Raw genomic sequence first — 14,188 nt, 5'->3', positions numbered from 1 at the left:
AATATTTTTAAAAGGCCCAAATATAAAATTTCATGAAAAAACCATTTGCTCGAAGGCCCTCTATTACATGCAGATAGATGGATGGATGGACATAGTGAAGACAATAAGTGCATATGCATGATGTATGCAAACAAGTATAAAAAAAAGGTGGGAACCCAAAATTCAGCAATTTTTTTTAATGTTTTTTTTTTTTATAATACTGTAATAATTATAATAATGGCAGTGAGAAGGTTTTCAATATAAACATGGGTTCTTTACTCAAAATGACACAATTATGTCGACAGTTCCACAAAAGTGGAAATGAGCTTAGTCTGTCCACAACACATTATTAGTTAGCCTATCTGGGTTTTCTTCTTGATAAACAAATGTTAACAAAATCAATTAGACTCAAATGCTCATCCAGAATTATTGCCTGAACAGATTTGATATTGCATAGATGTAGCCTTAATATCTATAGATTTACCTCAAGGCTTTTAAAACTGTTCTCTGTATATTTGGAACTGCAATTGGCTAAACTCAATGTTGGATAAATTTCTTGAACATTTGGAAAATTTCTTCAATTTTCTCATCATGGGGTTATTGGTCTATCACTTTTAGGAGGTATCATGCATACTTTCTATTCTTTCAAATTTTTTTTCATAAAGATATCATCATCATCATCAGCCATTTTCAATCCACTGCAGGATGAAGGCCTCTCCAGCAACTTTCCAGTTCCTTCTGTTTTGAGCACTGGCCATCCATTTACTACTCAAAAACTCATGAATTTCATCTATCCATCTCCGCCTTTGTCTTCCAGGTTTTCTTCTAGCTCCTCTTGGGTACCATTCTGTTATTTTCTTATATAGATAAAGATAACAGAGAGCCAGTACCACCCCTCTCTCTTCATTTCACTGAAATACAGTAAAACTGTAATTTGTACTAAAGGGGGAAAGGGGTTGTGAAAATTAGTACAAATTACTGAAAAGTCTGAATTACAGAATATGATTATAAATAAATATTTTCAAGTCACAGTTCATAAAAACAAGCAAATTTATTTTACAGTATATTAATTTAGGTGGCTTTATGACATAATATGATGAAAATAAAAATGTTTATATTCAAATAAAATGGAAGACACAAATAATACAATTTTTTAAAAATAATAAACTTCAATTGTGTTAAATGCTAATAATTATAAATTTAATCAGATATACTGTCCTTCCCTAACAAAACTCTCATATTTGAAGAAACTGGAAACATTCTATTGAGTAAAGGTTGTATTGCACTGCTGTTTCCTAATGTCATTCTTCTTTTTTTTTTTCAGAGTGTAAAAATATTTTTGAATTCCTCTTCAGAATTAGCACACTAAATAAAGACATAAGTGATAGTATTGACAGAATTCATTGTCAGATTTCACAAAAGGCAGAACAACTTCTGCCTTTTGCGTAATCTGACAATGAATTCCGACTATTTTTATTTACTTTATCCTTTTTTTATTTCATTTACTTCACCTACAGATTTTTTTCTCTTGAACTGCTGTTACTATTTAATCTCACACATTCTTACATCACCTAAATTAATATTTTTTCAGTTGTTATACGACATATTTTGACACTTTAAATTCATCTAAATAAATAAGAACACTGTCATCATTTAATAGCATTTCCATGCAGTTACTATGGTACTATGCTTTGCTACATTCCAACTTGCAACCTAGTTGTAAATGGCACATTTTATGTTATAATTTTTAAGACTGGCCACTCTTTTCTTCTCCTCTTGTCAGACACTCAACTGTTTCCTCAATGCAAAAATTTACAGCTGAGTATGGGTCCCTTATCCATAGGCTATATATGGGTTGCGGTATTGGGAAGTAAGAAAAAGAGGGATGAGCAAGGGTATTACGTAATAGTAAAAATGTTTTAATGTTTCATTTGCATTTCGTTTTTCCTTTTTCATGATTTTACTTACTTTAAAAGTGACTGTGAACCAATTCTGAACTTTAAGAAAATCTCCGTTCTGCATAAATAAAATACATAAAAAACGTAGTCTGAATTATAAAGGGTCTGAATTAGTGAAGTCCATTACTAGATTTTACTATCTGAAGGCATTTCAGGGGAGAAGAATAATTTTTAGAAAACAAATGATAAGAGCAATATACTTCAACTGTTAGTCATTTCAAAGCGATTAAATAGCATACTGTTTATCCATTCTATCACCCAAATTTCTTTATTTATAAGTGCTCCTACAGAAAATTTGTATTGCCTAATCAACCCAAAAAAATTTTAATTCATCATGGGAAGTTATTTTATGCTCAAACTGCATTTATCATCAGCAGAACTGTAAGCAGAATTTGCAAATTCTGCTTACAGTGATTCTTGCTCAAATTAAGAATTTAATGAACTTTTACCTAAATAATACAAGGTTTGATAAAAAATTTCAGTGAATGATCTTATAATTCTTGAAGTCACAGTAGTAACTAAAAGATGTGTGGCTTACCATGACATCTTTTCAGTGTGCATGTGCCAAGTTTCAACATGGTGTGCACATACACAAAAGATAAAACACTTCAGATGGTTGTCTTCAGTTTCTTCTACTAATCTGGATCAGATTAGAAGATACTAAAAAATATCTTAGGGGGAGGTCACCTTATGCACCTTGCTAAGGCCAGTGGTGCATTTACTACTGATAGATCCAAAGGAAAATTGTTTTATTGAATCTGGGGAACCTTTTCTTTTCCCACCCTAACCATCTATTGACATTATCAAATGACAGTTGCAAGTATCTTTATACACTGAGTGATCAATGAATTATGACCACCTACCTAATACTTCATATGTCCTCCCTTTGCCCTCAGTACAGCAGCTATCTGATGTGGCATTGATTCAACAAGATGTTGGAAGCGTTCGGGAGGTATGGCCAACCAAGCTGTGTGTAATGAAGTCAGCAATGCAGGTATGGAGGTGATTGGTGTATCCAGATGCCAGATATGCTTTTCCACAGTATCCCACATGTGCTCTATGGGATTGATATCGGGGGAGTTCGGAGGCCAATCGATATGCTGGAAGTCAGCACTGTGTTCCTCAAACCATTCCTACAACAAGTGCCTGATGGCTCGGTGCATTGTCATCTTGGAAAACACCATGGAAAAAACATCCTGGAAAACACCATTCAGGAAAAAGTGTAACATAGCGGGGTGTACACAGTCAGCAAGCAGTTGACGATAGTGGAGACCACTGATACGTTGTTCCACATGCACCAGGGGTCCAAGTTCCTATCAGTGAAACAAGCCCAACACCATACAACCGCCTCCACCGACCTGCACTTTTGATACCATGCATGATGGATCAAGAGCTTCACGTTGTTAATGCTAAATCCGTACATGACCATCCACGGTATGGAGTAAATAACATGACTAATCCGACCAGCACACCTTCTTCCAGTCTTCTAACATCCAACTTGATGCTCTTTACACCAGGCGAGTCTTTTACGCCGATGAACCTTGGTTAGGAGAGGATTCTCCTAACCAAGGTTCATCGGCGATTCACCTGCAATTCTGCCCAAACACGATAGGAGGGAGTATATGATGAGAGCCTTGTCGATCAATTCGGCCCTGGAAAGATTGTGCAAGGCTCAAGGGGTAGAATTTTTTTCAGCCTGGTCTGTACTTGTTAACAGGAGAGACTGCTTCTACAGGGATGGGATACACTTAAATAGAAAGGGTTCAAGAATGTTTGCTAATGCTATGGAGGCAGTGTTAGGTGGGGTGGAAAACTGCTAGGTTGGGGGGGGATACAAGGACTAATAGATTAACAGCAGCCACTGGCAGAGGCGAAAGTGATTCTTGCACTGCTTCTATTGGAATGAGCAGCAGCCTGGAAAACAAGATGCAGGATATTTCAGAGACTGCTGGTAGTCATTGCAGTACAAGTAAACACATGGGTTGTGTTAGGGTAGCTAAGAATAGGAACAGGTGCATGTATACTTGCATGTACATAAATGCTAGGAGTTTGATAAATAAATTTGATGAATTTGAGGTATTGCTCAAAACATCAAAGGTGGATATTGTTGGGATATCAGAGACGTGGTGTCACACAGATATAAGGAATGCAGAATTGGAATTTGGGGAGAACAATGTGTACAGAAAGGATAGAAAGGGAGGAGGGGTTATGCTATTAGTTAAGAAACACATAAAATCCAAGGAAGCGAAGCCAGTCAATATCGCTGGACAGTGCAGCGTTGAGTCTGGTGTGACATAAGCAATGGGAGATCAAAATTGGGAGTAGGAGTGTGCTATAGGCCTAATGACTCTGATGAGTATAATAAGAAACTGTACAGGGAAATAGAGTGGAGCAGTAAATCAGAGTGTCTTATAATGGGGGATTTTAATTTCTCAGATATTGACTGGAATTTGTGGGTTGGTCACTCATACACAAGCAAGGCTTTTGTGAATTTATTGGATGATTGTTTTCTACATCAGCATGTTCGGGAGGCAACTAGAGGGAGTAATACTCTTGATCTGATTATCAGTAGTGATTCTTCATGCATTAAGAATCTGTAGATAAAGGAACCACTAGGTGGCAGTGATCACAGTGAGCTGAAGTGGGATTTACTCAAAGAGGTAACTACCATCAGGGGTAAAGGGAAGGGTTTTTGCTTTCGTAAAGGCGACTACGATGGTCTGAGACAGTATTTAAATTCTATACAGCGGGACCAACTGATGATATTACCAACAGCAAATTCAAAATGGGAAGCATTCAAAGAACTTATCTTGGAAGCTACTAGGCTTTACATACCAACTAAGAAATATTGTTCAAGGTTTAGGCCTAAATGGATGTCAGATGAACTAATGAGACATATGGCAGAGAAGGAAAATGCATGGGATACATACAAATTAATGGGTGACATGGAAGTCTATGACAGATATAAGCTGGTCTGTAACCAAGTCACAGAGTAGATCAGGCAGGCAAAGGCAGATTATGAAAAATCCTTGGCAAAGGATGCAAATAAAAACAGAAAAGAGTTCTTTACCTATGTAAACTCTAGAAGGAAAGGGATGAATCAGATTGGTCCACTAATGGTTCAACAGTTGAGGATCCTGCTCAGGTGGCTAACAAACTAAACGAGTATTTTGCATCTACATTCACACATGAGGAGTTATTCAGGAAAGGGAATGTCAGGGGTTAAGTATACTCTGGCACTGAGCTAGATGATTTTGTAATATCTGAGAGGAAAGTGGAGGAAAAATTGTTGAGGATAAACATAAAAAAGGCACCCGGAGTGGATGGGATCTATCCAGTTATATTAAAGGAGGCAGCAAAGGAAGTAAGCCAACCCTTAGCCATAATTATGAGAGCTTCTCTGGACTAAGGGGAGGTACCCATAGACTGGAGATGTGCAAATGTGACCCCAATTCACAAAGGAGGATCAAAAGCTGACACAAGTAATTATAGACCTGTGAGTTTAACTTCTGTTCCAGGAAAATTAATGGAGGCACTGGTTAAAGAAGCACTGTAGGATCATCTAGAAAAGACTTCAGTTATAGCTCGGACACAGCACAGTTTTGTTAAGGGAAAGTCTTGCCTGTCCAATTTGATTGGATACTATGATGTGGTCAGAAAGGAACTGGATGCAGGGAATAACTTTTATATCATATATTTGGATCTTAGAAAGGCTTTTGATAATGTTGCACATGGAAGACTGCTGAACAAATTGGAGCAGTATGGCAATGGAGGCAAATTGTTGCTATGGGTAAAGGCATGGTTGAGTGGGAGAAGACAGAGAATGGTAATCAATGGACACTGCTCATCGTGGACTAATGTTATTAGTGGGGTCCCTCAGGGTTCAGTGTTGGGTCCATTGTTGTTTTCGGTATTTATAAATGATATTCATGATGGTATATCATGAATGTCCAAGTTTGCAGACGATACAAGGGTTGGCGGGGTTGTTAAGGACACTACTGACGCTATGCTGCTGCAACAGGATCTGGAAGGTTGAGCAGATGGGCTAAGAGGTGGCAAAAGAAGTTTAACATTGACAAATGTAAAGTACTACATATGGGAAACAGTTACCCCAGAGCAACATATCAACTCTGTGGTACTACACTGACAGTGGTAGAGAATGAAAATGACCTGGGGGTAATTCTGCGGGCAGATATGAAGTTCTCTGAGTAGTGCAGACGGGCTGCAAGAGTAGCTCATGGTGTCTTGTCAATGATATACAGGAATTTTTCTAGCAGGGATAATAAGGTGATTATTCCCTTGTATAAGGCAATGGTCAGGCCACACTTTGAGTACCGTATACAGGTCTGGAGGCCTCATTTCAAGAAGGATGTAGAGCTGCTGGAACGAGTACAGAGAAGGGCAACAAGATTAGTGAATGGAACAAAGGATTGCTCTTATGAAGAAAGGCTTAAGTTTTGCAAATTACAGTGTCTAGAGATTAGGCACCGGCGAGTTGATATGATAGAGGTGTATAAAGCCTTGAATGGTTTGAGCATGCTCAATGCCAATGGGATTCTTCCTCTTGCTCAGAATAATCACTGAGAGAGAATAAATTCAAACTGAAGAAAGACAGATGTAGGATAGATGTGCGGAAATTTGCCTTTAGCCAGCGGGTAGTTGGTTGGTGGGACAGACTTCCATCCCTTGTTGTGGAAGTTGATAGTCTAAATAAATTAAAGGCTCAGCTGGACAGGTATTTCGAACGAATGGAGGGGTGAAATGGGAGTGTTTTTTTTTTTTTTTTTTTTGGCTGATGCTGCATAAACTTGCTTTCTTGCATCATATGCCTCTACTAACGCTAATTCTATAGCCCATACGTGCGAGCGTGCGATGCATGGTCATGCCAGATATTGTTCTGGGTTGGCCCATGTTGTATTGGGTAGTCAACTCTTCAATCGTGCTGTGCCTGTTCTCTTGTATGAGCCATCGGACCCAGCGCTCACCTCTAACGTCAACCTTTCGCTGAACTTTGCAGTTTTGCTGTCAGGTTGTTGTTTGACCATTTTGATGCCAGTCCTGGTACACTTTAACTACGGCGGCTCTCAAACACCCCACCAGTTCAGCCATTTGGGAAGTCGAGGCACTAGCTCGTTGAGAACCCACAATTTGTCATTTATCAAAGTCTGATAAATCCTTCCTTTTACCCATTGCGCTTGAAATTTTACTACTTACTGAACCACTGACACCTTATCTATGCTATGTAGGTCAACTAACTCCGCACTCTCGTGGTCAATGGGTCGCATTCAGTTTTCACAGGGGTGGTCATAATTATGTGATCACTTAGTGTATCGATAATTAAGCGATCACAAAGTGTATTAATCAGGGCTAGAAATATACCAATGAAAATATCTGGTGACCTTGTAAAGGCCACTGGTATGCAATCAAACAAAAATAGTTTTATATCTTGGGGAAGGGGGAGCTTTCCTTTCTATGTTTGTTGTTGTGTGTTTGTTATTTTGGTTTTTAGGAGAATTAGCAACTAAGGCCATATTGCTCCGGGGATATGCGGTGGTCATTCCCTGACCTTTCCGCATCTTCCGTATTTGGTGGTCACGGGCTCGAAACTTGGTCTAATCAAGAAGCATGTGCTACATACTGCTGCTCCTGCCCACCTGGCTACGGAGGCACCTTTTCCTTTCTAGTCTGATGACAAAGGAATGGTAGTCCCAACAATCAGCTGTATGATGTTGACGTGTTTTCTGCAAATATATCAACCGTCATAGGTATGATAATTCAGATATCATAATAAGTATGATTTCACTCAGCAGTAAAAGTGTTAATATACAATAATTGTTTTTTGTCTTGATTAAGAATTTATGATTAGGAATGAAATTACATTAGAATATATAAAGTGGGTTTAAAAAAAAAAACTTACACATGATTATCCTTATTGTTAGAAAGATATCTATCATTTGCATAACCTTTCCCAGATGACTGCTCATCTTGAATTGGTAGGTCTGTCTTCTGAAATTAATTAAAATAAATGATTATCTAAAATACATGAAAACAGCAGTAAAAATTTAATACTCCAAAACTGTGTTTCTTTTATTTGATTCTGTGTTTATTTTTCTTGTAATCATAAAATGATGAGGCATAGCTTAGCATAAATTGATTATTCTTCTCTGCAAGAGGAGCAATTTTTATTTAAACTATTAAAATTATTTTACTAGTTAAAATAATACCATACTTAAGTGACAATACCGATTATAAATATAATAATAACTGAAGTGTTGAGAGTATTCATTAGCCTATATATTTAATTTTTTTTAAGGTAACCTATAACATGAAAGGTTTGGAACCACAGTACTTTATTAAAGGATGACATCCCAGTTTTCAATGTATCCAGTTTTCCAGCATCCTTAAAATTTCTTTTCACTATGCATAAATATCCTGGTTTTCCAAATTTTAAATGGAAAAGTTTACCCTGCATTTTTTATCATCTCTGTTTACAGGAATTCATTTACAATCACAAATTAGATCTACCAAGTATAACCATATAAATGACACTCACAATTTCTAGTACTGGATAAACAACTTATCAAAGCAGTAATAATGGTACAGATTTTGATTGTCCCCACTGTGCACATTGCAGAGCATTCTTGAGCTAGCATTTCACATGGACAGTGGATTTTTATTTGTTATTTTGGTTTTTTTAGGAGCATTAGCAACTAAGGCCATATTGCTCCGGGGTATGCGGTGGTCATTCCCTGACCTTTCCGCATCCTCCATATTTGGTGGTGACGGGCTCGAACCCCGGTCTAATCAAGAAGCGTGTGCTACGCACTGCTGCTCCTTCCCATGGACAGTGGATGGACAATTTGTATCGTATAGTGGGACAATCCAATATACATAGATGTTACTCAAGAATGTGATGTTATTTTCACACTAGTTCATTAGCCTTTATATGGACAATTTTGTTTAAACATTCGAAAATTTTCAGCTTAAGTTTATACCAAGCAACAAATCAAGTACTAAAACTTTTTGAAGTATTGAAGGCATTTTTTCCTGTAGGAGAAAAGCCACTAAAATTTATTGTAAAATTTTTTGAAGCTCCACTAAATGAATGTTTGAATGTTTTGAAAATTACATACCAGTGATCGCGAGTTATGTGCATCATTTGGTCCTTGAGGCTGTCACAGACATTCTCTCAGATATGCCAGATAAGCTGTGCTTGCTATCTGGGAGTCTAAAATGCTGATGGAACTGATATTCGGGTGACACTCAAGTGGATCTAATTTTGGCAAAGTCTGTATGGTCTGTGACAGCCAAATCCTCTGCTTGTACCTTCACGATGGTGGGACTGTTAGTAGTCCTGGGCATAACTCTCATGTGCAAGTACACTGTGGGTGACAATCCAGGAGTAAACCAACGTAAGCAGGGGGTCGAGGTGTGGAGCCCACACAACACGGAGGAATGCCGCCCCTCCGCGTTACCAGGCAATACTAGGTGGTAGAGGACTCTCATCAACCGGTGCAATACCACCACTTTGCTTATTGGAGGCTTGAAGTGGTGGAACCCATGTTTAGTCTCCAGAGATGAGTTCTGATCAACCCTCCCTCATCTCTTCCATCATGCAGTATGATTGATGTCTTTTGAGGTTATGACGAACATCATGGCAAGATCCAAACTTCCTTACATCTTGAGGGTACAGCTCTAAAACGGTGTTTGCAGGCTGGCTGCTAGTTAGTACACTGGACCGAACCTATTGGTAACTCTCTAGGAGGCTTCTGGATCAGCTAGTGTATAATCTTGCTGCCTCTACTCTGCCAGATAGTGACTGGAGGGAGTGACTCGAGGCCACATTATGTAAAGGATCTAGATATATTCTTACCATGTGTATGCCATATCCTAAAATTTCATTACTTCATACAGCATGTACCCTCCCCTTACTTTTTCTTACTATTGAATACACCATGAATTGTCAAACTAATAGAGCAAATTTATCTGCAAAAAGATCTAAACCTCCAAAACACTTCCTAGTTCATTTCAAAAATATACATGGTCTCAGTTCTAATCTCAATGATGTCCATTTCCACTTACAGTCTGCCAAACCCCCATGTACTTTTTCTGACAGCATCTCAGTTATCAGTTGATTCAACTACTGCTCATCTCAGTTGCCCAAATTATTCGCTGTATGATTCCTTTCACCTCAAAGGTGGTACTTGTGCATATGTCCATTCTGATATTCCCTGTCAGAGACTTAGTAATTTGGAATCTCCTCTCTTTGATCTTCTCTGGCTTAAAATCTCTCTACCTCATTGCGTCAAATTCATCTGTTTGTCTCTACTGTTTTCCCAACTCCACTAATCACTTGGAGCTCTTTGACTTCCTCTCTTTGTAACTTGACTTTCTCCAGTCCAACTTTCCTAACAGTGAGGTAATTTTCCTTGGTGATTTTAATGTTCACAACTCCAGCTGGCTTCCGTTTTCTAGTCACACAGAATCATCTGGTCGAGATTCTGAGGCTTTTGCAATTACTAATGACCTTGGACAGATTGTTAATTTGCCTACCAGAATACCAGACAATCCTAACCATACAGTCAACATGCTCAATCTCTTTCTCACAAACAACCCTTCTAAGCACACGGTTGAAGTGCGTGGTCCTTCAGGCACCTCAAATCAAAACTTGGTGATTGTCTCTTCTCCAATGGAACCTTTATCTCATAGTTATTCCCAACCTTGTGTTGTTTGGCATTACAAGATTGCAAAATAGGATGACCTGCAAGATTTCATTTCTTCTTTTCCTTGATTGAATTAGTGTTTCAAAACTTCTGATGTCAACATTTGCTCAGATCGTGTTAGTGAAATTATCCTTGTAGGAATGGAATCCTTTATCTCACACTCCACTTTAAAATATCTTCCTTTATCTAAACCTTGGTTTTCCAATAAATGTGCTAAGGCCGTTCAGGAGAAGAATATTGCATATCGTAATTGGCTTGTTTCCAATTTTTGAGTTTTGTTTTTCTGCCTACACCAAAGCTTGCAAAAATTGTAAAGCAGTTATTGTAGTTAATATATAATAGCAGTTAATATATAATTGTAAAGCTTGCAAAAATTGTAAAGCAGTTATTAATCAGTCCAAACTAGATTTTGAATAGGCTAAGAGTAGAAAACTTGCTTCTTGCCCTAATAGTAATCGAGCATTCTGGTCTCTTGCCAAAGCTACTGGCTGCAACTTTTGCCCATCTCTGCCAAAGCCAGATGGTTCTATTGTCACTTCAGCCAAGGATAAAGCTGACCTGCTTTCGCAAATCTGCCCTGCCATAAATCGCAAATCTGCCCTGCCATGGAATATTGTTCCCACATCTGGGGGGGGGGTGCCGCCTAAACCTCTCTCAGGCTTCTAGATTCCATTCAGAAGAGGGAAGTTAGGTTAATTAATGACTCATCTCGAACAGAGTCTCTCCATTCACTGTCTCATAGACGTACTGTTTCTGCTGCATGCCTTCTGTACAGATACTTCCATGGGCATTGTTCTTCTGAATTGTTTTCTATAATTCCCGCTCTCTCTTTCAAAACTGTCTGAATATGTACTGCCACCAGCTAACATCCATTTACTGTCCAACTTCAAACTCACAGAACCAACTTTTCATCTTCCTCATTTATTCATTCAACTGCAGTTTTCTGGAACAGCCTTCCTTCATACGTAATTACAGTCTACAGAAGTTCAAGTCTAACATCAACAAATATCTTCTTTCGTCTTCTCAACCTCCAACTCAAGCACGGTACTAAGTACAATAAGTTCTAATACCTCTCATGTATGGAGTTTTCATAAAAAAAAAAAAAAAAAAAAAACGACTGAAATGAACTGAAATGAAATTTAATTATTAAAAGTAAGTGGTTTTAAGTATTATTAAAAGTAAGTAAGAAATATTTATTTCTTGCCAAACTGTAATCCAAATGAAATCATTAGTTCTATTTATGGGAGAAGTCACAAAAATTTATTTATCATTTTAAGAGGTCATGGTATTGCAAAGTCTGAGAGCTCCTGACCTTATGTGTTAGCAAAATTTTAACTGATCACAAATTCAGGGTTGCAAATCATTTAAATGATATCTTTAAGTGATTGCCATAATTCAAAATGATAATCATAATTTAAAGTAAATATAAAAATAGCGAAATGCTTAAAGTGTGGTACTCACCTTGAATATAATCTGCAGTAGTTTTATGAAAAGACTGATGGCTAAATTTAAGGTGGAATGGTTAAGTTAATGCACATTGGTATACAGAGATATTACGTTGAATGATGCTAGGATATCTCCATCAGAAATTGTGGTATTACTTATTTTCTGAAAGGCCTGATTGGTGTTGCCGATATTGAATTGAATTCTGAGAATCTGGTAAGAGGGGATATAATTTTAACTAAGTAGGTGGATACGTTTGCAAAAGCTGACTTACTAAAAGAGATAATTGGTCTTAATGGGTTTGTGTAGTTTGTGTAGTTTGGTGATGCCAAACATGTGAGGAAGGATGTTGTTGCAGATTTCTATCTGTTGCAGTGTGTATAAGTTGATTTCTTTATTTTGTCTGAGTTTTCTTAAGATTAAATCTAGTTTATTTTTAAGTTTGGTGATATTATAGTTGTTATCAATTTTATATGTGTTTTGGTCGGCTAAAATTTGTTCCATTTTCTGAGTGTAAGTGTTTTTGTCTATGATGACAGTCGTGTCTTCTTTATCCGCTTTTTGTATAATAACATCTGAAATTTTGCTTAATTTTTGTATATCTAGAAGTTGTTGCTTTTTAACATTAGATTAGGAGGAAAGTTTGGAGTTTATTATGCTATTTGGTTTGGTGTATTATTCGCCATTTGTCGGGATGATGTTCTAGTTTAGATTGGAGTTCTATTATACAGTCCTTGATGGGGATAGCGTTGATCTTTTATGGCAAAGTTGAAGCCATATTCTAAACCGGTAAGTTCAGTTGGGGTGAAGGATTTGAAGAGATGTTGACAGTAGAAATTTTTGGTTGAGATCCTAATGTAAGTGTATGCCATTTCTTGATGTGTCGTTGTTCTACATAATGGATGGCTGCATTAATGCGTATATCATTAAAATTGGAGTAGTCTGTCCAGATTTGGGTTGACATTTCCCTTTTAAGATGAAATCTCAATTGATGTATACTGTGTAAAAGGCTATGTTTCTTGTTGAATCTTTTTCTAAGTTCCTCGCGTATGATGGCGATGGAGGTACGATGTATGATATGTAGGTATTTTTTGCAGCTGTTTTTTGGAAAAAATTCAGGCGAATTTAGGAATAATATTATGGCAAAGACATTTTTGTAGGAAGGTAATATGTAATTTATTAGTGAGATGTTTGATGAGTGTTTTTGTGAGTTGTGTTTTTTTATCAGACATGTCCAAAGGCATCAAGGGTACAATTGAGAGGCGGTGCAGATAAGGTGTTATTACAATGTTAAAATATCTTATGAACTGACAAGTATAAAGTTATAGAATTCTTATAGTACCCTGACAATAGACTAAATATAAAAATAGCAAGATGCTTAAAGTGCAGTACTCGCCTTGAATATAATCTGCAGTAGTTTTATGAAAAGACTGATGGCTAAATTTAAGGTGGAATGGTTAAGTTAATGCATTAAGGTGGGATGAAATTTAATTTAACGGGATAAAGGAGACACGATTGTCATCATAAACAAAAACACTTACACTCAGAAAATGGAACAAATTTTAGCCAACCAAAACACATATAAAATTGATAAATATCATAATATCACCAAACTTAAAAATAAACTAGATTTAATCTTAAGAAAACTCAGACAAAATAAAGAAATCAATTTATACACACTGCAACAGATAGGAATCCATAACAACATCCTTCCTCACATGTTTGGCATCACCAAACTACACAAACCCGGCCACCCATTAAGACCAATTATCTCTTTCAGTAAGTCAGCTTTTGCAAACCTATCCACCTACTTAGTTAAAATTATATCCCCTCTTACCAGATTCTCAGAATTCAAAATCGGTGCCTCCGTAGCCAGGTGGGAAGGAGCAGCAGTGCGTAGCACACGTTTCTTGATTAGACCGGGGTTCGAGCCCATCACCACCAAATACGGAGGATGCGGAAAGGTCAGGGAATAAACCACCACATATCCAGGAGCAATATGGCCTTATTTGTTTATGCTCCTAAAAACCAAACAACAACAACAACAATTCAAAATCAGCAACACCAATCAGGCCTTTCAGAAAA

The 14,188-nt window shown here is 37.4% G+C and overlaps 1 protein-coding gene across 1 annotated transcript in view; it reads right to left on the bottom strand.

The window, feature by feature from the left end:
- The window catches only part of LOC150083648 (uncharacterized), a 250,721-nt gene that overhangs the window by 58,903 nt on the left and 177,630 nt on the right, over nt 1-14,188 (bottom strand). The window contains exon 24 of the mRNA XM_090378554.1: nt 7,855-7,943. Coding sequence (XP_090234680.1) covers nt 7,855-7,943 — 89 coding nt within the window. The remainder of the gene's footprint in view (nt 1-7,854; nt 7,944-14,188) is intronic.

This window comes from Mastigoproctus giganteus, chromosome 7 (genome assembly GCF_048544385.1).
Source record: "Mastigoproctus giganteus isolate SK-2022 chromosome 7, ASM4854438v1, whole genome shotgun sequence".
NCBI classification, from domain to species: domain Eukaryota; kingdom Metazoa; phylum Arthropoda; class Arachnida; order Uropygi; family Thelyphonidae; genus Mastigoproctus; species Mastigoproctus giganteus.
This window is presented reverse-complemented; position numbering and strand designations above follow the sequence as displayed.